At 38.5% G+C, this 22,525-nt stretch overlaps 1 protein-coding gene across 2 annotated transcripts; it reads left to right on the top strand.

The window, feature by feature from the left end:
- Positions 1-269: 269 nt before the first annotated feature.
- Positions 270-20,225, top strand: OPRK1 (opioid receptor kappa 1). Of its 2 annotated transcripts, XM_058832131.1 has the most exons (4): positions 270-651; positions 1,142-1,468; positions 14,536-14,888; positions 19,461-20,225. In XM_058832131.1, exons 2-4 carry the CDS (start codon positions 1,209-1,211, stop codon positions 19,991-19,993), a joined length of 1,146 nt encoding a protein of 381 aa, XP_058688114.1. In that variant the 5' UTR covers positions 270-651; positions 1,142-1,208; the 3' UTR covers positions 19,994-20,225. The 2 variants fall into 2 exon arrangements, with proteins under 2 accessions (XP_058688114.1, XP_058688115.1); XM_058832132.1 differs by lacking the exon at positions 270-651 and having other exon boundaries at positions 1,364-1,468; positions 14,536-14,892; positions 19,471-20,167.
- The last annotated feature ends 2,300 nt before the right edge of the window (positions 20,226-22,525 follow it).

Genomic DNA, 22,525 nt, shown 5'->3' with positions numbered 1-22,525 from the left:
AATTCAGTGTTTTCTTGAATCTCAGAACTAAACATTAAAAGCAAGGGCACACAGTCTGTATTTCAGACTCCAACAAAAGGCAAGGCATCTAAGTTTAAAATTCCTCTTTTATTCAATGTCTAATAGTCTGAAATCCTGTGGGATTCAATAAGGTAAAGAGGATTATTTCTTGAGGCCTGGGAGAGCAGGGGAATTGAGGAAAGACAACTTGGAAAAGCGTATTAGAATAAGCATTCATTCATAACAGAACTTATTTCTTGCTTTTCTTTTAATTTATCCGCATCTCAGTGTTTAGAAAGAAGTCATGTGAGCTTCCGAGCTGCGGGGACAGAGGCAGTGGAGAACGTGTGCATCAGTGCAGAGTGCTGCTGGAGCCCTGGCAGAGCGAGAGGGAGGCAGAGGGAGCCTGAGAGAGAAAAGGCGAAGTGGTGGGAGCTGGAACAGCAGCAACTGCTGCTGCTGCACGGAGCAGCTCATGCCTGGGAACCCGCTCTGCTGCCAGCACGCCTCTCTGAGGGCGCAGGTGCCTCACATTCAAAAGTCCTAGGTGGTCAGTGGCACTTCCAGGAGCCAAGCACAGCGGCTTTATTCTTTTCTTTTCCTGCAAAGAGCACCTGTTTGAGGACTCCGCTTCTTTTCCTGGACTGAAAGGTATTTTTTGTCATTAACGTGTCTTTTCCATGAAAGCAGGTATGGGATCAGGAAAAAATAACTCGGGGTAGGATGCTAAAGCAGGTGTGCAGAGAGGTGGTGGATTTCTCTGTCTCCTTTTCCCTTATAGCAGAGCTCAGGCAATGAGGAGCCCCTGTTAGGATAGAGTTTGACTTAAAATATGAAGGATGGGAAAAGACAGGGTTAAAGTGTGGGGATGGATCTGAGCTGTTCCCATCTGGCTTGCTTCACTGTGCAGCCTTTGAAAGTGGAGGAAAACTTTCCTTGTGCACTTGGAGAAGCAAAATTACATAGCAAGATGTAAAACTTGCAATCATTTAATATGAATATGATTTGCTTAAATCTCTGCTTGGCAAATTACAGTTCCCACCACAGCAGAGCTCCCCTTAACACATACAAGTTTCAGAGGTCTTAATGTTCCGTGCAGTGAAAATACTTCTGTTTCTTTCTCTCTCTTCCCTCTTTCCAGCTTACTTGCCTCCTGCTGGGTGCACTCTCCTCCTGGTTTCCCTCCTGCCTGTGGGGACTGTACCCCTATGGATGCCCCCATACAGATTTTCCGTGAGGAGCCAGACTCCACCTGCTCCCCAGGGCCCTGCCGACCCGCCAGCACCAGCAGCAGCTGGCTCCCGGGCTGGGCAGACTATGACAGCAATGCCACTGGGGCATTTGGGGACGGCCAGCACAACAACACCAGCATCTCCCCTGCCATTCCCATCATCATCACTGCTGTCTACTCGGTGGTCTTCGTCGTGGGCTTGGTGGGAAACTCCCTGGTCATGTTTGTCATCGTAAGGTAAGAGGTTTTGGGGACTGGCTGGAAGAGGTGCAAAACACTGTCCCCAAGTTTGGCAGGGTGGGGGAGTGGGTGATTATGGAAGCTCCACCGTGAGGAACTGGAAAAAAAGCAACTGAAATGACACAAATCTTGTCAGTCACAGTGGTTTGCCTGGACTTGTGTTAGACACAGAAGGGACAAGCTGGTTAAATGTGATAAATCCTGCAGCCTGAGGGAAAGCGCTTTGTGCCTGGAGCTGTGTTCATTGGCTGCCCTCTAGGGATGAGACGCTGCTGGCATCCGAGGGAAAAAGGCTGGAGTGAAAGAAGGAAACTTCTACAAGGCAGCTTTTATTTCCACTGTGAGGAGACCATGAGGGACAGCTTGTGTGTCATGTGGACACTGATACCTCTCTGCCTGGGCACCTAATGTTTTGTTTAACCAGGAGGGAAAGCCAGGAAATAATAAAGATAGGAGGAATGGCTTAATATAAAGCAAGGGATGTTTTTTCTCTGCTCAGCAGAGTTTAACCCCAGCTGTTAGAAGAAAGCAGAGAAGGTGCTGAAATAGCTTTTCCATTGCTTTTCAGGAGAGAGGAGAAAGCTCTGTGTGTGTTAGTGAAGGTTTCAAACTAAACCACTTAGTGAAATGCACTTATGCACTTATGCTTGCATTCAGTCTTGAGTATTGGTGAATATTTTAGCCTGTACTGTGCTTCCTCTCCCTTTTTATCCTTTTCATTTGCAATATATAGGCATGCTTGGACAGTGCTGTTCAGCAGCGTGATAATCATGCAACTTTTTGGAGTCTTTGCACAGCCCGTTTGAATTCTGATAAAGTTTCTGGGAAAAAGAATCCCAGAACTGTGGAATGTTCATTTCTCCAATGAAATCAGCTTGTACATGGAAAAATTGAGGTGTTGGAAGGGATTCTCTTTTGTAAAGCATGCACGATAAGGGTCAAACAATTGCAGAATGATGAAGTAACTGTCAGACTTAATGTAAGGGGAAGTTATGAGAACCTCTGAAATTGTTGATTTCAAGGTACTTCCAAAAGATGAGTTATGATCAGGTGAATACTCTTGAATAATGAAAATAAAATTCCATTTACTAGTCAATGCAATAAAGTACTGTCTGTCGCCAGTTTAAAAATGTGGTTGGCTCTAGTTTGTGATATTGTGATTTTTATACCCCTGCATGTCCTTTTGTCCTTCTTTCAGGGTAGAGATTTAATTTCCTTTTGTATTTCTCCTTTAAGAAAAGAGACTCCATACTTGACAGTCACACAGTTGCAAAGGCAGAGATTTTCTCAGGCATCATCAGTCAGTAACAAAGATAGCTGATTAACTGGCCTGGGCAGCAGAAGGAAATCCAAACTTAGACCTAGAAGTTGGCATATTTATGCACTGGTGCATATATATTTGCTTTTTTCTCTCCTTCTGCTATCCTCCTAAGACTATTTTTGTGAGTCTCTATATAGCTATTGCTCACTTTCCTTCTAGTTCCTGCATTAGCCTTTCCTTGAATTTTCTCTTGGCCCATCTCTTGATTCCATGATAAAAAATAAATAAGTATTACAAAACACTTGTTGGTTTTTTTTTATTTTTTATTTTCTTTTTGTTACCATTCTCTCCTAGCTTTTCTGTGTGGCGAATGCCTTAAACACTGATAGAATCATTAGCTGAAGTGCAGGCATATACAAGCCAACAGTTTTAAACATTTCTTATAGCCTTGAAATATTTCAAATGTTTATGCAAAAGGTTTATTTTCTTCATTTTTGTCCAAACCTCTCATCTCCCTCCATTTTTTCCTCACATATACTCTCTGCATGTCTCAGGATGGATTATAATGACCCATGAGCAATGCATTGCAGTGATGTCCTTTTGTGAGGAAAGACAAGGTCTATGGGCAGTTTGTGAGAGAAGATGGTAAGGGAGAGGCAGATCCAGTCCCCCACCCATCCCACAACACCCCCCCCTCCAGCTGCCACAACTCTAAAGTGGAATGGGGATATACATCTACATATATATATATACACATCTATATATATATATATATTTTTTTTTACCTTCCAGCTGAGTACAGGTTTTGTCTGAGGCCCTTTGCAGTCATTTCTCAACTCTGAACTACAGATCTGCTCTCCTCCTCCTGTCCCTCTGCGCAGGCAGGCAGGCAGGCAAGCAAGCATGACTCTTCTCCCTTCATTAAATGAAATATAATAAATGTAATAAAACAAATATTGTCTAATATTGTTAGAATAGTTCAATAATATAGCCCAACTGCCTGACAATCCACATCTGACACTGGGTCACTTTTTGGGCGATTAAAAAAAAAAAACCCTGGTGTTCTGAGACTTTCAGTCAAAGTGTTGAAGTGTCAGTGCTGTGGTAGATTTAGGGGACTCCAGAATCTTGACATGCCCCAGAAACAGGCTCAAATTCAGCCATAGCCTGTGAAATAGGCAGGCCTTGGCCAATCATTGCTTTAATACCACTACAGGACTGGATTTGCTACTTCTGCATAGGGGCTGCTAAAGAAGCTCACGGACACCAATGAGTCAGCACCTCAGCAGCTTGTGCTGGGTGAATGAAATCTCTTACAGGCCTGGTGGGGTGTTTTTCTGCTGAGAGGGAAAACTCAGAGTTTACTCAGAGGAAAAAATAACAGGGGAACGCCACTTCAATCACATGTATAAACTCCTGACAGAAAAGTAGCTGAGTTTGATACAGGTCCTTTGAGGAGAGGTTTGTGTTGAAGTCTGATTGGGAATGGTCCATTAGAACAGTGTTGACAGCCTGGCCTCTTAAGCCAGTTATCAGGAGACTTTGATTCTTCTCTTGGTTTTACTATCAGACTTCAACACTTTTTCCTGTGTTGATGAGGTCACTTCATGGTTTCCTCACATGTAAAATGGAGATACTGGCATTCACAGTCTTTAAAGACACAGCAACAGTTAGACTGAAAAGCCAAGGTCTTATCAATAAAGCTTGTAACAGAGCAAGACCAGGTGGATTGTAAGCACCCTGGGCTCCTCAGACACATGTGGAGTGGTCTCTTTTAATGAAATGCTCTGTGTTGGGTATACAATGGACTGGCACTCTGTTCCTTCCTGTGGGAGTTGGCTCTCCCAGTGTGGGTGGTTTGCAGGAGCTGTCCCCGTGTTTGGCTCAGCTGTACAGCATGTGCACATCCCAAGGGGCTCTGCAGCCAGCTGGGTGGATGGACAGTCCCTGCTGAACCATGGCACATGTGATGTAATCCTGTCCCGTGGCTGCCGCTATTCCTGGGGAGAGAGTGAGAGAAAAAGAGGGCATCACATTGCCTCGTAGAGGTGGGAAATACAGGCACGGGGTGGGGAGCACAGTCCTCTCCTATGGAGGAGGAGGGGAAGCATGAAATGGGGTTACAGATGCCAGGTAAAGTTATCTGACCTCACCTGAGGAAAGTCCTACAGCTGTGTGGTTCTTTGCATTACCAGAATCTACCCCAACCCCAAACCTTTTCTTTTGAGATTAGCTTTTCCTCTGAGGTCTCAGAAGATATTTCTGGAGGTAAAATAGTTGGCCGAAGGGGATAAAAAATTCTATTTGTCCTTGGAACAGAAAGGCTTTTATCTCCTTTCCTCTTCTCTCATGACTTTTTTTCTTTAAAATTTAGTGCTGACTGTACTCAAAATGGTAGATTCTTGTGACAGTTTCACAGAACAAAATCTCCCGACTAAAGCTGCAGCTTTAACTGTGGACTTGCACTTATCAGAACCAGAAATATACTCTGATAAAACTCTAGGAGATGTTCTCTCACCCTCTCCAGATGCACTTTTTCTATGTATTTATCTTAACTTCATTGTTTCTGAAGTAATTTACTGAGACCAACTGGTATCAACAGAATCTCAAAGAGCCAATCCTATATTTCTTTTAAAATTATCTTTCATGTTTCCAGTGAACTGAATAATTTTTTACATTCAAGAATTTTTAAGAAGAGGTTGTGTTACAGAGATGTAGATTGATTCCTAAGGGAAAAGAGAAACATTATAATCCTCCACTTAGTCTAATGTGGAAGAAAACATTTTACCACTAATACATTTTTGCTCTTATATTCATTGAACTGAACAGCATCTTACATAACAGGAAGAGTGTATTAAGAAATATCATATAAAATGGACTCCTTTTCAGATTGTTTTTAAAATTTCTTCATTGTTCATTCCAAACAGGAATGAAAATATTTTTTTAAAAAGTACACATCAATGAAATTGATCCAATACATTAGTTTAAATTAATAATAGATTTTGATACCATCAAAAGATCACTTGTTAAATTGTTTTAAATTGTTGTCCTAATTTTATTAAATTATATTTGTCAAGAATATTGTTCTGAAATGAAAATTTAAACTCCAGAAGAGTCAACCTAACTGAATTGCCTGTTCCCTATTGCTGGCAGTTTGTATGATTTCATTCTTTTATGAAATCAAGGGTTTGGCTGCTAAAGGAAAGGGTGAACTGTACTATACTTTGTGAAGTTTAGGATTTTTAGCCTTTCCTTTGCTAATCAAAAATCTGACAGCTTGCTACTACCAGCAGAGAGGCATCAAATGGATTGATAGCAATTCATCACGGACTTCAAAGAGCATTTAGCTTTACCTCACTGAATGGAGGTAATTTTGATCAGTTCTGCAGCATTAGTTCAAATGTGACATAATTTCCATCGCAACTGTGAAGACTGATCATTACCAAAAGCTTTTACAGATGGCACAAAGAACAAGGCAACAGGAAACATGAAAGAGGACAGGCTTAGAAAAGACTATCAATAGTTTGACAACACAGACCATTTAAACAAAATGTTACTATTTCTAATACTTTTAAAACCCAGCAAGACAGTAACTAAGTGAGACCTAGGATTTATAAATGACAAGAAACCCAGCTCATGGCCATGCTGTGATAAGAAGAGCTGATACTGAAAATAGGGGGGACAGAGGAAAGGCTTGAAAGGAATCTTTACTACAGACAGTATTAAAGAGAGGCTATAGCTTATAGTGAGCAATGTGTTTGGCTTCTGAAAAGTAATTTGGTATCCATCCAGACATTTCCGCTGGGCTAACAGCCAAGTAATCATTTAGTTCAGAGAACGGCATAACTGGAATTGGTGTCTGGAAGCAAGATGAATTACAGAGAACCTTTTTGAACTGGAAGAAAGTGAAAAATTAGAAGAACTTTCCAGTTTGGCTGCTGGCAAGGCAGAAAGCATGAGATAACTTCCCTGTTGTCAGATGGGAGAGTGGTGGGTAGCTCATGATCCTGGATGAAGCAAAGGGAGGGTGCACAGTGAGGAGATGGTGTTGGGGAGGGCAGACTGGCTAAGCCCTTCTGGTGAAGAGGATGAGATGAGGGAAGAGTGGGGACCTTTCATTTAGGTTTTTTTCTGAGAGAGGATTTTGAATTTGCTGAAAGGGTGTTGCAAAAGGAAATTCTTAACTGGGTGATTTGGATTCCTGGGACACATTATGGAGAAAGGAAGATAATCTTCCTATCTTGCCCATTCTCACTGTCTAAACTGTGATTAACTTGTCCCTTTAAGTTAAATTCTCTGAAACAGATGGTTCCCAAGAGGAGTTTTGATTCCAGTTACATATTTTTTTCTGAAGAAAAAGCATCCAGCTACACTTCCAGAAAGCATACTTCAGATCTCCATTTTGGTCCTCCTGTCTCTAAATAACAGGTAATTTTCGCAAACTGAGGAATCTGTGCTCTTCTCCTTAAGGAAGACTTTGTGTTTTGCTCATTGCTATCTTCTGTGAATTTAGAGATATGAGGAAAAGGCAGTAGGAATATAATTTTGTCTACAGACAGACATGAGTGCATAAACTATATTACTTGTGGGCAAAGGGGGTGTACAGATGCAACACGGATATTGGAAGAGGAATGTCTGACGGTGCTGGCATTCCACAAAATGTAAAAAAGATATGAATGAAGAATATGTAAAGCTGCACAGCCCTTTCAAAAAAAGCACACAAAAATGAAATAGATTTAAGACATTGATTGAAGTTAATACTAGATTTTGATAACATCAAAATATTACTTGTTAATTTGCTTTAAATTGACGTGGTTCATTGGGAAGTTGTCATGCCAGGCTGTGAATTACATTTGAAATATTTATTTCTCCCAAAGCCAGAAGGTTCAGCTCTCATTACTTCTAATCCTCATGCAACTTAATTTTAGGCAGCTTGCTGTTTTCGGTTTTGAGACATTATTTTCAATGAAATCTCTGTGTTCTCTGCATGAATATGAGTATGAGAAGACAATCTTCTTCATTTTATGAATTTCTGCAAATTCATGGTAAGAAAGTGAACAGAACCTTTGTGTTTTCTTCATTTCTTATATCAATCCACCTTTGTAATGTGCCGCTGCTCATCTCTGCTCCAAAAGTCAGCAACACATTAAGAGTGAATGTCTAGAGTTCCCAAATTTAGCTGTGCTGCATGTGGAAGACAGAGGATTTTATATTTGCTAAATGCAAATATATCACTGCGTTGTTGGTAGTCCAGCCACTGCAGTTAATGTAGAGCAACTGGAAAAAGCTTCCTTGAGTAGTGACAGGTGAGACAGGTGAGAAGCTGCATGGATTAGTCCAGACAGTCTATTCAATATCCATTTAGTGTTCACACCCAGAAAGGCTTTGTTTTACCATGCTGTGGGATGATGGACTGCACCAGGACCTCCTGTTAGACTCACCTTTCAGAATGACAGGCTTGTTTAAGTGCACAGGAGAAGAATATTTTTACCATGGAAGCTACAAGCTGTGCTCTTCTGTTGATTGTGACTTAAAGTTTTCTGCATTCTACTTGTGTCATCTCCTTTGGGAATGTATGTGTTCAGCTGGTCTGTTCTGTGGGCTTCCCTGAGGCAGGTAAAACAGATAAATTGGAGGAGTCCAGAGAAAACCTTCCAGCTGCCTCCTAAGAGGGACTGATGACCTCTTCCTGAGTTGGCTCACTACTGGTATGTGCATTTGCTGTCTTACCACATAATCCAATACCTCTTATAGAGTGAAGTCCCTCCTCTTCCATTAAACTTTATTATGGGAGTGTTGACCAGAGATCTGAGTCTCCATACATCTGAATGTGTAGTTGTCCTATAGAACACTCCCAGCTGTATCAGTTGTTATTCATCCCACTGGCAAAATGGAGATCAGGAGCATTGTTTTGGGAAGAAGAGTGATACTCATACCCCAAGACCCCTGAGTGAGTGCTTTCTGAGCTCTTTCCTTTCTTCTGTCCTGCCAAAACCTCTAGGGAAAGCAAATATTCAATAACAGTTGTCTGTTTCCAATAGGGGAAGAGAGACCCTGAGAAATATTTTCCTGGCGCTGTTACCCCTGCTTCCTTGAGCAATGAGATTTGTTCTCCTTTCCAGGCAATCTCTGTCCTACTCAATTCCCTCTCCCATAAACCCATGGGAAGCACTTTGCCAAGGGAACTCATGTCCTTTATTAAAAAAAAAAAAAAAAAAAAAAAAAAAAAATTCTTCCAGAAAAAAAAAATAACAGGAATAACAGGAAAAGTGGATGTTACCAGAGACAGAGATTCAATGTTCACTAAAGCAAAGTTCTTGTGATAAGTAAAAAGGATTAGGATGGTCTGTGTAACACCCTGGGAACTCCCCATGTCATGACTGGTCACTGGGAAACATCTGCAGCAGCATGAAATATTTCAAGAGATAGAATAAGTTGCTTGACAAGGTGAGTATTCATCTCTACTCTCTATTGAGAGCAAAAAAATCTGGTTCATAGTCTAAACTAATTTCCCAGGCTCTTTCATAATATTATTAGACATAATGGTTTTGGATAAAGTACCAGTTTAGTGAAATTCTGCATTCTTGCTGGTTCATTTTAAGCCACAGTGAATCACAGCACCTTGACCTCTGACCTCTCCTATCAAAGCCATGGAAGGAAAAATTTCACAGTATTTTTTTCTACCATTTTATAGTTTCTTCAAAGAGAGGCTCTTGAGCTCACATAAAAATATTGAAAGCCTTTATCATAGAAGGAGAAAATTTAATTCATTTTTGTTAAGTAGTGTGAATTTTCTTCCACATTGACCACGATATGTATAGACTTGAACGAATTCAGAGCCTTGTTCTTTAGCTCAGGAAAAAAAGCTTCCACATCCAATCTAAATCCACAAGAGCTTGTTCAGGCTCAGTTTATGGTTAGTGCAGAGAAGAAATAGTAGTGGAAAATTTTAAGGATTTTAACTATATCTTTTGACATTCACATAAATTATGCTCTCTAGGAGGGAGAATAAAAGACAAAATTGTGCTTTTCTTTTTTGAGTTGCTTTAAAATTGGAATCCTTAGATGCTTATTAGTAAAGAGAATTCCACTTTATGATATAATTTTTTAGACAACAATTTTTTATTGTGTCCTAAAAGGTTTGATGATTAAGACAGGCAACAATTAAATATGTGCACTAACAATGTTTTCCTTTATTTCAAGTGTCACCTGAGGTTCTCTTCTGCTAAAATGTGGCAATTTAAAATATGATAATGTTGTATAACCCAATACAAACATGAAAAATATATCACATTATTTTTTATATTCTTTAAACTGCCTTAGACTTAATTTCATATTGGCATAAGATTTTATATTGGATTACGAATATTCAAGAGAGAGCTGAGCCATCCTTTCAACATGGTATAGGTTTGGAATAGCTCCTTCTGTCTTGTTTTTTTTTGTTTTTTCTTCTTATTCTGACGCAGTATTAAAGTGAGTGTACTCAGAATACTGTCTTGAGATTTAGAGCTTTCCTGACTAAGCTTTTCAGCTGCTTGATCTCCATATACTTCATTCAGAGTAACCTAGCGGAACAGAGCCTGCATCCTGCTGATAGGTGTTTTTGCAATTTGCTTTAGATGTACTTTAGCTTTAATTTTCATTCACTTACCCAGGTATCTGTGAAAAAATCTGTGTTTGTTATTCCTCATTCTATTTTATGCTTTTGTACTTTCCCTCTGCAACTGGAGAATGCTGTAGTATATTTGTTAGTTTTGCTCCTTTCCCCATCCCTCATTTCACACTGCAGGGAACATTTCATTATTTCATCCTATTACAGTTACATGAAAAATTTGACCAGAATCTCTTTATCACCTTTTATCAGCCTTTCTGATGTTACAGTGTACTTTAGAATCACACTCCTCTCCTCTGCTTGAGATAATAACTTTAAGGGGCTCTTCTAGCAGATTTTTTTCTAAAAGGAACATCGGATCCTTAGTAGCATGCTTCCCTCTTCTGTTACCACAATTTCATTGATAGCGTAGGCTGAAGGTGTGATTTCTTCTTATTTACTGTCTTAAAAGCTTGTCTTAAAAGCATGTTCTACTCCAGAGGGAAAAGAACAGTAATGATGAGTCGACTGAGAAGCGGGGGAAAATTTCTAGGGGTCAGTCTCAAAGAACTTTCCATTTTTGGAAAGAGAACAATGCCTAATAGTTTTGAGAATTTTGTTTTTGACATGCAAGTAGACACAATTTAAAACTTGTTCCTTAAAAAATTTCATCATATACCCATAAAAAAAAAATTCCATATGAAAGTGTTGTGTTTCATCTTGAGTATTTTTCTGCTGTTTTGATATATCTTCCAGTTTTTAGTCTACAGAGGCTTGAGGCCTGCTTATAACTTTTCAAACAGTCTTGAGATCCACTAGCTTAAGTGATCAGAGTTTTTTATGCTGCTTGAAATTAGATTCTAGCACCTGGTTTAAAAGAGGGACTTCCTATTCTTATAGGAATATAATCTTCCTATTCTTCTATTGTATTAGAAATATTGCCATTCTCTTAAGAAGTCCCAGTATTTAACAAATCATTTTTTAGACATGGGATTTCCCATGAGTAGTTTATAGAGCCATGGATTATAAAATTATAATAATCATTGAAACTTGTACCTCAGGCACTAAGAAAATGTCTTTAATTGCTACTGTGCCACCTATGTTGCACTTATGTCCAGGTTTACCCTCACTGTCCTGAAAAACTAATTGAAGCAGATAGAAATATTTTTAACTTCAATGAATTCAGATATTTGATCAAGAATTTTAATTTTGCAAAGGAAGACAGGATTCCCTTAACACAATCACCATTTTGACTTTGTTCAAGTGGATGGAGAGTAGGGTGAGAAAAGCCCAGACCACAAGAAAATATTTCCTTCTATGTTTTGGCACAGTAGAATGCATTGTAAGAAAGCAGTCAAATCCCTCATCTTGTGGACTTTATCAGGGTCTGCTTGAAAGGGTCTGACAGCAACAGCAGTCACTCCATTACTTTATTTGGACTTTTGACTAAATCTGCAAGCACATGTCTTCAAAGGCATGTAGGCATTTAATAATTTTCAAGTGTTTAATTAAAAACATTCAAAGGAGTTTGCATGATTGAGTCCGGATTCTCAAGGGCATTTCTGAATTTTATAAACTTCTAAATGAATCTATGACTTTATCTATACTGCCTAATAACTTTAAAGGCCAATACCTCATTTATACAGGTCAGTATTTCCAGGGAAAAATAATCAAGCTCTTTACTAGCCCTATTTTACAGCACTTTGCTATTCTTCCACTGGAAGAATAGGGAGGAGAAAAAGGGAAAGGGGTACTGGGAAAATATGGCATATAGAGCTGTAATGACACACACATCAAAGAATTGAATTAAGCTTGCAACAAATGGGAAATGTGAGATATAAAGACTTTCAGATATTAGCTTTTTCAAGGTTAATAAAATCTTCTTAGATATTTTCTCCCAGTTTTCTGATTTTCTTAAAGGAAAACGGTCAAGCTATATCTATATTTTGAAAGCAAACTTTCCCTATCCAAACCCTTGATGAAGTTTGTAAAGATCTACAGAAATAATGATTCAGGAGAATGATTACTTATGTCACCTCTGCATATCAAAGGTCATTGCACTTCTTCTGAATGTTCCTGTGTTGAGTCTGGTAACTTGTATTAGACTGACTCAAACCCTTTGTAAAGCAGCAGACCTTGATTTGCAGGCATCAGTGGATGGAAAAATTACCCCTTTCTTTTTCCTCATAATAATCACCTTAGCTGTTAGGAAACAGCTGACATTGTTTCTATGTTGAATTTGTCTCTCTTAAGAGTTTTACGTATTTGTTCTTGTCATGCTTTTCTGTGTAGTCTGAAAGAAGTCTTCAGTACCTGCTATTTTCTCCCTGTGAAGGTCCTCAGACACTGTAATCAAGTCACCTCTTGGTGCTCTTTTTGATAAACTAAATGTGCTCAGCTCTTTAAGTTTGTCAAAGAATTTTCTCCAGTCCCTTCACTTATTTTTAGTGCTTTTTATGCAGCCATTCCAACTTTCTACAGTCTTGTTTTTTGCAATATGAACACAGCAATTCCAAATATCATCAGCGATGTCTATAAAAGTAAAATTGTCCTTCTACTGTTCTATTTCATTTAATGGAAATGAGTCCATTTTAGCAGAGAGTTTAGAGTGTTTAGTGAACTTCTATTTGGTCTTATAGCTGTGATACACTTGAAGACAGTATTTTTTATTTTGTTTTTGTTTGGAGGGAAGTTTTTTGTCTGTTAATATGTCTTATATTTGATTTTTTTTCTAGCCGTAAGGACTCATAATCGTGTTTGAACAGTGCCATAAGAGCTATAACGTGACCTAGAGGACAGAATGCCTCCTCTCCTGGAGGTTCTGTTGAGGAGATTTATCTAGTGGAGGGCAGAAGCCCATCTCTGACTGATAGCTTGGTATGTGGGCGAGAAGGATGTATTCTCTCTTCCCTTGCAGTTTTCTTCCCTTTGCTTCAAACGACCATTTGGCATTATTTCCTTGATAAGTCTTAATTAGAGTGTTAGAAAAACCAATGCTATTTTTAACATTTCATATTGGTCATAAAATGAAATTCCTGCCCACATTTTATTTAACAACTAATTTACATTTTGGCCACAATTTGTGGTCAAATTTTAAAGGCAAGTAGACACATTGTCCTATGTGTTCATTGACTAAAGTGGTTGAATCTTTTATTTTCACTGTAAATTATTAGTGACATACAGAAAAATGTAGCTATATGTGTTTCTATGTGTGTTATGTGTGCATATTCTAGTTAGGACACACATTCAAAATATGGGACTGAAGCAGGTTTGAGAAAGAAAATCTCATTAAATCCAATGATAAATTTACAGCAATGAGCAAACACAAGTACTGAGGAGAAGCATTTCAGAAGGGAGTGATAGGTAGATTTTAGCAGGCTCTCCATGATCCTTTGTGTCCATCACAGGGAGGGAAGCAGTCCTCCACAGGCTGTCTCCAAGACTGCTGTTGGGGCTGAACAAAGCAGGGTGTCTTTTCAAAAACCAGATCCTATTTTTCTGTGTAGGCTGAGGTTCCTACCAGCTGGACTTTTGATGAAATTAAAGAATGCAGAAAAAAATACTGCTATGACAGTTCTTTCCCCACTGTGGTATCCTACTTAAACAACAGTGACCTTTTACATTACCAGTCATAAAAGAGAGGACTGGGAAAAGCTGATAAGAAAGGAGAAGAAATTGGCAAGGAAGGAACAAGGAAGGTAAATGAGTAATACTGTATCAGCTGGCACTGTAGTGAATTCAGGGAAGACAAACTATCATATAAGAAGCAATCTGGCCCAGAAGACACAGCAATTAACTTGTTTTATTACTGAAGAATGGGATAACAGTTTCTTCCACAAACCGAACCCAGAAATCTCACAATCACTGACAGCTATAAGAAAAGGAAGCAAAAACCATTTTGATCTCTTCAAAATTTAACAGTGATATTTTCTTGTAGAGGGATTTGAGAAAATAGAATTTTGTCTGATTAGATTAAATGTATTCATATACCTGTGTCTGTGGTAAATAGCTCTAACTGCTAACGTAAGTGCTGAGAGATTTCATAGAGTGTGTTCACTTTTATTCCAAGGGTCTTGCATTTGTGTGCATTTCTATCACAGATGAGAAAAGACATAAAAAACCCCAGCTATGGCAAAACCTGACTGACAAACTGTTACATATCTGAATGGACATAATCATACCTAGTAAAGCCCTACTTTTTTTGTTCTGCAGGTACACGAAGATGAAGACAGCGACCAACATCTACATCTTCAACCTGGCTATGGCAGATGCACTTGTTACCACCACCATGCCTTTCCAAAGCACCGAGTACCTGATGAACTCCTGGCCCTTTGGTGACGTGCTGTGTAAAATAGTGATTTCTATTGACTATTATAACATGTTTACCAGCATTTTCACACTCACCATGATGAGTGTTGATCGCTACATTGCTGTGTGTCACCCTGTGAAGGCTCTGGACTTTCGTACACCTCTCAAAGCGAAGATAATCAACATTTGTATCTGGCTGCTGTCCTCATCTGTTGGTATATCAGCAATAGTTCTTGGAGGCACCAAAGTAAGGGAAGGTGAGTGTGAGCATTCAAAATTCAGTCTTTTTATTTCTCAGCTGACAATAAATTTTAGGTTCAAATATTGATCAAACCTTATTTGTTCCTTCTTCAAAAGTACATCTAAATTCCTGACATTTTGAAATATAGAGTGAAACATCACAGTATATTCATATAAATCATTTAAGCTTAGATGCCCATGCCAAATTAAAGAACAAAATGCACCTTGGAGCACTGCCTGTGCTAGAATGAGTCCATCAAAAACTACAAGCAGACAGCTGGGAAAAAATTAACAGGAGTTTAATCACAATGGGCAAACCCAGGATCAGTTTAGGCTGAAAATTGAAATGTGGCTTTAAGGTTCTTTTTATTCCTAAGGTGTTGTGAGAGTAGTTCCAATGAAGTCTCAAGAGCAGAAACTAGAATTCTTGGGAGTTCATTATCACCAGCTGTTTCACAGAACTTGAAGGTATGGTGAAGAAAGAAAAAGTCAGTAGCTGGAGAGAGAAGATTAAGATAAATTATGTATGACAACATCTCAAGATCATTTTTAAAAAGGATAGGAATTTATACGGAAACCTGGAAAAGCTGAGAATAAGGACTGTCACAGGAAATGGAAATTCAGGCTATGGCAGGGAAAGAGCTACAAGAACACAAAGTCAGTGAAAACTCTATGCAGAGTATGTGTAGGCTTTTCTTGAAATTTCTGTTCCATGAAGGACTGTGGATTTAGCCCCTACAGGTCCTGACTCATTACCCTGCTATGGGATTAATCTGATTTCAAGATCTTCCTTGAAAAGGAAGGGGGAGAAGCATTTTCACACACATGTGCTTCAGACCCACAGGTGTGAGTGCAGTGCAGGGGCATCTCAGTGTCTTCAAAGGGCTGGAGACTTCTAATGGTGTCCTTGGGTTGGGGTCATCCCATTGCTGGATGGCTGGATAAAATACATGGCATTTATGTGGTAGGAGTCTTCTATGAGATGTAAACAACCTTTTGAAAAATTATTCATAATTTCCTGCACTATCAACCTTTTTTATTTAGATCAGTTTCACTCCTCTCGAGAATGTTTACCTAAGGACACTCTTTCATCTGACAGAGACAATAAATGCTGTCTGTTAAGCTGTTTGACATAGATCAGTGTGAAAAATCATTTCAGTAACAGCTGCTTAAGGGCTAATAGATTTGGTTGAAGATATATAGATTTTTTTTTCTTGCTGTTAGTCTTCTGTTATGTAGGTGACAGAAGAGTCCTCTGGAAGCTCTTCTTTCAGTGCTTTGGGGGATCACGTGTCCTGGTCTGCAGTGCTGTAACTTCTCCCCAGTAAAGTTTTGACAGGCTCTATAAAACAAGGTCTAGCTGGGGAAACATTAACTTCAGGTGTATTTGGGAAGGATGTCTCGCTACGTACGAGATCTTGAAGGCCATGAGACATTGGCTCAGACAGGTGTTTTGCAGGAGCATGCTCAGCTAACAGAATATTCCTGTCATTCAATGCCAGCAGAATGTTTAGATCAAGGGGGTCCTCTGAGGCCAGCAATGATTAAATGCCTTTTCCATGCCATGTAGAAGGCAGGCCTTTTTTTTAGCTTATGAAACAAAGACTGGTAATACAGAAGACAGCTGGGCTAAATGATGTTGGAAATATTGGCAACTGCTTGTCAGCTGCTACTGTTCCTCCCTGCTTGTCTGATCTAAGGTCTCTCTTGGGTATTTAATGTCAATTACCTTGTCTGGTGTGCTCATGAATTGTGCTGATAAACGCTGAAGTGGAAAGGCGAGGATGCTCCCTTTGCCTGACAGCTGGAGCTCAGGCCTGAAACTTTATGTAATGTTGGTTAAAACAGTTGTTGTTTATATGCTTCAGGGCCTCTGATGGATTCACATTTAAGCAACAACTGAACAGCAAATGGAAAGTGATTATACTTGAGGTTATATATATATATATATATATATATGTATATATATACACAGACCCTACTCAGTTAATCCATTTTGTTATCACAGTTCAGAATTGCTCCCAGGTGTGTCCTTTTAGATACATTTTTCCTGCAGAATAAATTTTACATCTGTGTCAATTTTCCTACTCTGGCCTTAATGGAGCTTTTCTTGCTGAGAAATTGTTCAACTATCAAAAAAATAAAGGCATAAAATTAAATATTCATATCGTAAGGATATGAAGGGTATAAAAGTGACACAATCAATATTATATATCTAATATGTATGTTTCCTAGATCAAGATTAAGATTAATCTTAAATGGTAGTTTATCAAGTACATTATAAAATATATTTATACTGAATACCATATAGAATTCAGGATTTTTCCTTAAATATATCAAATGAATTCAGAATATTTGGCTTTCAAAGTGGAAAATGTCAGTATGAAATCTGAAGTTTATGACACTATTCATAGTTATGCAACTTTTCAGGCAGTAAAAATAAAATATAAATTAGATTTTATTATGTTCTATTTCCAAAGTTCCAGAAAATTAATATGATATTGTTATCATGACCAGAATTTCTATTAACTCTTTCTTACTTGTAAACTGGGAAACTGTAAATGGATTCTATAAAGTACTATGCATTACATATATCAAGTGCAATACATGAGTATTAATGAATTTAGAATAAGGTTTTTCCATAGAAAGCAAACCGCAATGAGATGTAAGATGATAATTAAGTTTGTATTTGATAATTTGGCATTCTAAAATAACATCGCCAATCACAAATTATAGCAAGATGTAGTAAGGATGACCTAATAATTTTGATAAACATGTGAAATTATGCCAGTAGATCTGAAGAGGCCATTTCTTCTGGGAGTGAGATTCAGAGGGTAGCTAGATGTGGTCTGGGGCAGCCATCCCCGATCACACCTCATTTTCATCCCACACATCTGGAGGCAGATTTGCTAATTTAGATAATACAGCTGCATCCTGATTTTATGTCTGCTGCTAAGTCATGATCTGCTACAAATAACAGTAACAATTGACAGAAAAACTACTTTGAAGATGATTGTTGGCATTTCTAGAATAGAATTAAGTAAAAGCAATTATGCTTATGAAAACTTACATCACAAAGGATTTAGATAAGTTCACAAAGGGTCAAGTCATACTTCTGCTGTCATCTGAGTATCCTGCATCTGCCTTGAAAAATGTCTTTTTCATTTTCAGCTTGCAGAATCATACATATTATTTAAAATAAAACCTCAAAATATTTAGCTTTTTGAGCTGTAAATGTTTATTATTAAAATGTTTCTGTATTCAATATTGCCCAGTTACAGCTTTCTGGTATCAAATCATGGAAATGTGAGTATGGCACTGTAATGATAACTTCCTCCTATAACTGTTTTTCAAAACAAATTCTCTGCAATATTTTTTTGATTTGGAAAGCATTTTTATAGCAGGGAAATTTGGCCTGACTTTTTTTCTGACATGTCCTAACGGAGACAGATGTGAAAAAGTGATGTGCAGGAGTATACTGAATCATTCCACTCTTAGATCTGAATCAATGAAAAACAATGCATAATAATTTGTAGAGGAATGACAAACTCAGTAGGGAAAATGATAAAATGTACAAAGAACTTTACAGGATAAAATCTAAGTTACAATTCAGAGTGAAAAATCCCTGTCTTTCCCTGACTTATCTTCAGAAGAGTTGAACTACTGACAGTAGTTGTAAATTTGCCCCTTCTTTTGCCTTTTCATTTATCTTGTTATTTTTGTTTCCATATGTTTTATAGCCTGGAAGGCTCTGATGAGATCAGCAAATGAAACCTCAGATATTTCATTCCTTAGCCGCCTCCTGTCAGATGAAATATTTCTGTTAAATACATTCAGGGGACAACCTGAGGCTCTGAATCCTGGCATGGGCAATGGGAAAGGGAGTGAGCTGATTTCTGTGGCCCAGATCCTGCAGTCTCTGCACAGGCTGCATTTTCAATGGCACGATCTGCAAAAAGAGTAGCTTCCATTTCACTCCATGCACACATGTACTTCATTTGCTTCTGTTTAACAGAAAAGATGATGTTTCCAGGGGTTTTTCTGAATGTAAGCATTTGTGTGTACTCTATTTGTGCTGAAAAAAGCCTGTGGGAAAAGGTTATTGCACAATTATCATATATTGGCAAAATTTTATAACTATCAAAACCTCCGTTGGCTTCTACCATTCATGTTATCAAAATTTTTTCTCCACCCACAGATGAAAACATATGCAGTTTGATGATAATGATGATATTTCTACTTCACTGAACATGGTACTCAGTCTTGTTTTAAATCTCAGTGAGATTCAAATAGCAACGACTTTACAGATTTTGTTTTTGTGCTCTGCTTTTTTAGGTCCTCCCATGGGAAAGAAATTTCATACAATATTTTTCATTTATAAAAGCTCAAAACTCAGTAATTTCTAGAGACAGCTGCATAAAACCAGTTTCAATGGTAACTGAAAGCTTCCTTGGAGTGATTTAATGATAACTCCATTTATTAATATCGCAGTACATGCTAATCACTTTTCCTTGGTTATGCTATGATAATGACATTGTTTAGAATATCTAATAACAAGGCAATTTTCTTCTTGCTTCCTTCATTTTTAGATACCGCTAGCACTGAATGCTCCTTGCAGTTTCCAGACAGAGATTATGTGTGGTGGGACATCTTCATGAAAATCTGTGTCTTTGTCTTTGCATTTGTAATTCCAGTCCTCATTATAATTGTTTGCTATACCCTGATGATTCTGCGCCTGAAAAGCGTACGGCTTCTCTCCGGGTCTCGAGAAAAAGATCGAAACCTGCGTCGCATCACCAGGCTGGTTCTTGTGGTTGTGGCAGTTTTTATTATCTGCTGGACTCCTATTCACATCTTTGTGCTGGTTGAGGCCTTAGGGGACGTGTCCCACAGTACTGCTGCCATATCCAGCTACTACTTCTGCATCGCTTTGGGTTACACCAACAGCAGCCTCAACCCAATCCTTTATGCGTTTTTGGATGAAAACTTCAAGAGATGCTTCAAGGACTTCTGCTTCCCCCTCAAGATGAGGATGGACAGGCAGAGCACCAGCAGAGTCAGAAACACTGTGCAAGACCCAGCTTACATGAGGGAAGCAGGTGGGGCAAACAAACCTGTATGACTAGTCGTGGAAATGTCATCTTACTGTCCTCAGGAGAGAGAGGAGTCCAACGACCTTGGACTGACACAGATTACCACTGCAGTTTGAAATTGACTCGCCCAGACAGACATTTCTGGAATATTTCAGAAATCCCAGCAGTTTCAGCTAAAGCAAGTTTATTATTGATAAACAAGAACCGCCTGAAAATGAGCTCAAATGAAAAGGACCTGGATGATAGCCAGGTTTTGGCACCGTATCTGTTGTACTTGAGCCAGCACTAAAACACACTTTTGCAGAGCGAAGAGATAGTGTCGCGCCAGGTGATTCTGGCTAAGAATAGTTCTGGCTCTTCTCTTTACAATATGTAACATTGTAATAAGCAACATTTGGTCCTAAAACTGAGCTATACCAGAAGCTTCTGCCCCAGCAGTGATTGCTTCTAAAGTACGAAGTTTGACAACCTCATCCTCTTTAACAGTGTTAGGTTTCTGTGAACAATGCCAGAGCTATAATCAATATTGTCCTCAATTAATATATCTGTAACCTTGTTTGTGCTGTGAAAATCCAATTTAAGCATGATCTACCTACACACCAAAGTGATTTTATTGTGTCTGTGTATGATAAAGCCTTTTGGCATTCAAAAATATTGGAATTTTAGGAGAATTGTTATCACGTTTAATCACCTGTGTGTAATGTTTTGTATGTGTGATTTTCCAAGGTGGTTGTTTCTTTATTGAGTCTGAATAATATGCATTTTCAGAGTGTATATTGAACAAGAGGCTAGAAAACTTCAAATGCTTCATCAAAATTGATGAAAAGCTGTGTTACATTAATTCCATGGAGGAAACACTTTCGTGTGAAACTTGTTTTCCTGGACAACATGTAAGCAGGCTGAAATAAATATTTGACAAATTAGAAACAAGTGAAGTAGCACATGAACTAACTGGATTAATACAAAGGAAATTAAATATTACTGGATGATTTAATGGCTGTTCATGGAAAAAGTTTCTGGTTTATTGATGCGGATATGTTTTCTTTGATACAATCCATTAATTCAGTAATTTTCTCTGTTTTCCTGTGAAGATGGAGGTGTCAAGGCACAGCTAAATAACTTACTAGCTTGCTGAAGATAAGTTTATGGTTAAACCGAGCCTAACTTCCAGTCTGCAGACTTTTGTCTTCCTGAAGTTATATATTGCAACTCCCACTACTGCTGTTGCTGAAATTTGGAGGAATGCTCTCATTGCCATCACCCTGAACAGATAGACAGATACAGATTTATATCTTCTTGTTAATTTTGTTCTTTTTCAAAAGAAACTATAAGGTGGGTGCCTTCACTTCATGGCAAATTTTCTCAGAAACACAATCTGATTTGGTCCTAACAGACCAAAAATGCTTTATGCACACCAGCATAAATAATGAGTTTTTTCTTGGACTAGCTGGCAGTCAGTTCCGGAGGAAGTGCTGAAGATATTCAGCCTTCTGCAGGACTTCCATATACTTTATTGTTAATACAGTCATATATATCAAATATTTTTGATACCAGGTTGATAAATGCTGTTATTGTTGAAATATTCAAGATATCTCTTTCTGAACAAGTCTACTGCTTTCTGATTTTTTTCTACATGAGGAATGAATAACTGACCTCAGGATGCTTGCTTTACCTGGGGAAATGAATGATGTTCACACGATGCTGAGTGAGTCTCATCTCCTATTCTGTCATTCATTCATTTTTTTAACATGCATCCACCTTTCTAAATTAATTCCTGACCTTTAAATGGCCACAAAAAAAGAATGTTTAAGGCAAAAATTGAAAATCCAAGGTGTTTATCAAGTTAGGAACAAGTGAAATGGGAAAGAACTAGAATCTAATGAACTATTTTCATTCAAAATAACCAATGTTCTTGTTCATGACTTATCCTTTGCATATGTATGTCTGTGCTTGAATAGAGTTTTTGTTCTACACATTATGTGCAATGCTCTGCATTGTAATGAAAAATCATTGTTCTTAATTTGCAAAAAGGAGGCTTCTAATAATATTTTTTCAGGTTTATGTTTTTAAGAAGGAGATCATCATTTCTATCACAATGGGAGGAAAGTATAACTTCCTAACAATTAAGCTTGCAAAATGTTATAAGAATGTGTCCTAAAGGTTTATTTCTATCATGGATCATTAACAGCCAAATTAGTCTGAATGCAGTAGAAAGATGTCTCGGAAGTTTTCTTGTCAAATTGAGCAGCTTTTGAAGCTACACTTCACTGAACAACAGCAGAAAACTGGTCAAGGTATCTTTAGCACACAAGGAAGAGCATTAAAAATGATACTATGGTTTTGTTCACAGGATCTGCCTCGAGATGACTGAATTCCCATTGCAAAGCACTTCACATTCTTTGTGACTCCAGGCCAATGACTTGCCTTGTCTCTTGCGCTGGCTCCTGGAGGCAGCAAGAGGTGAAGGCAGGGTAGGAGTTGACTGGCCAAGGAGTAGCTCTGGGTGGGGAATGGGGCAGCAGGGACAGCAGGGACATGCTGTGCTGTCCCATGGGCCCTGG

This window comes from Poecile atricapillus, chromosome 2 (genome assembly GCF_030490865.1).
Source record: "Poecile atricapillus isolate bPoeAtr1 chromosome 2, bPoeAtr1.hap1, whole genome shotgun sequence".
NCBI classification, from domain to species: domain Eukaryota; kingdom Metazoa; phylum Chordata; class Aves; order Passeriformes; family Paridae; genus Poecile; species Poecile atricapillus.
This window is presented reverse-complemented; position numbering and strand designations above follow the sequence as displayed.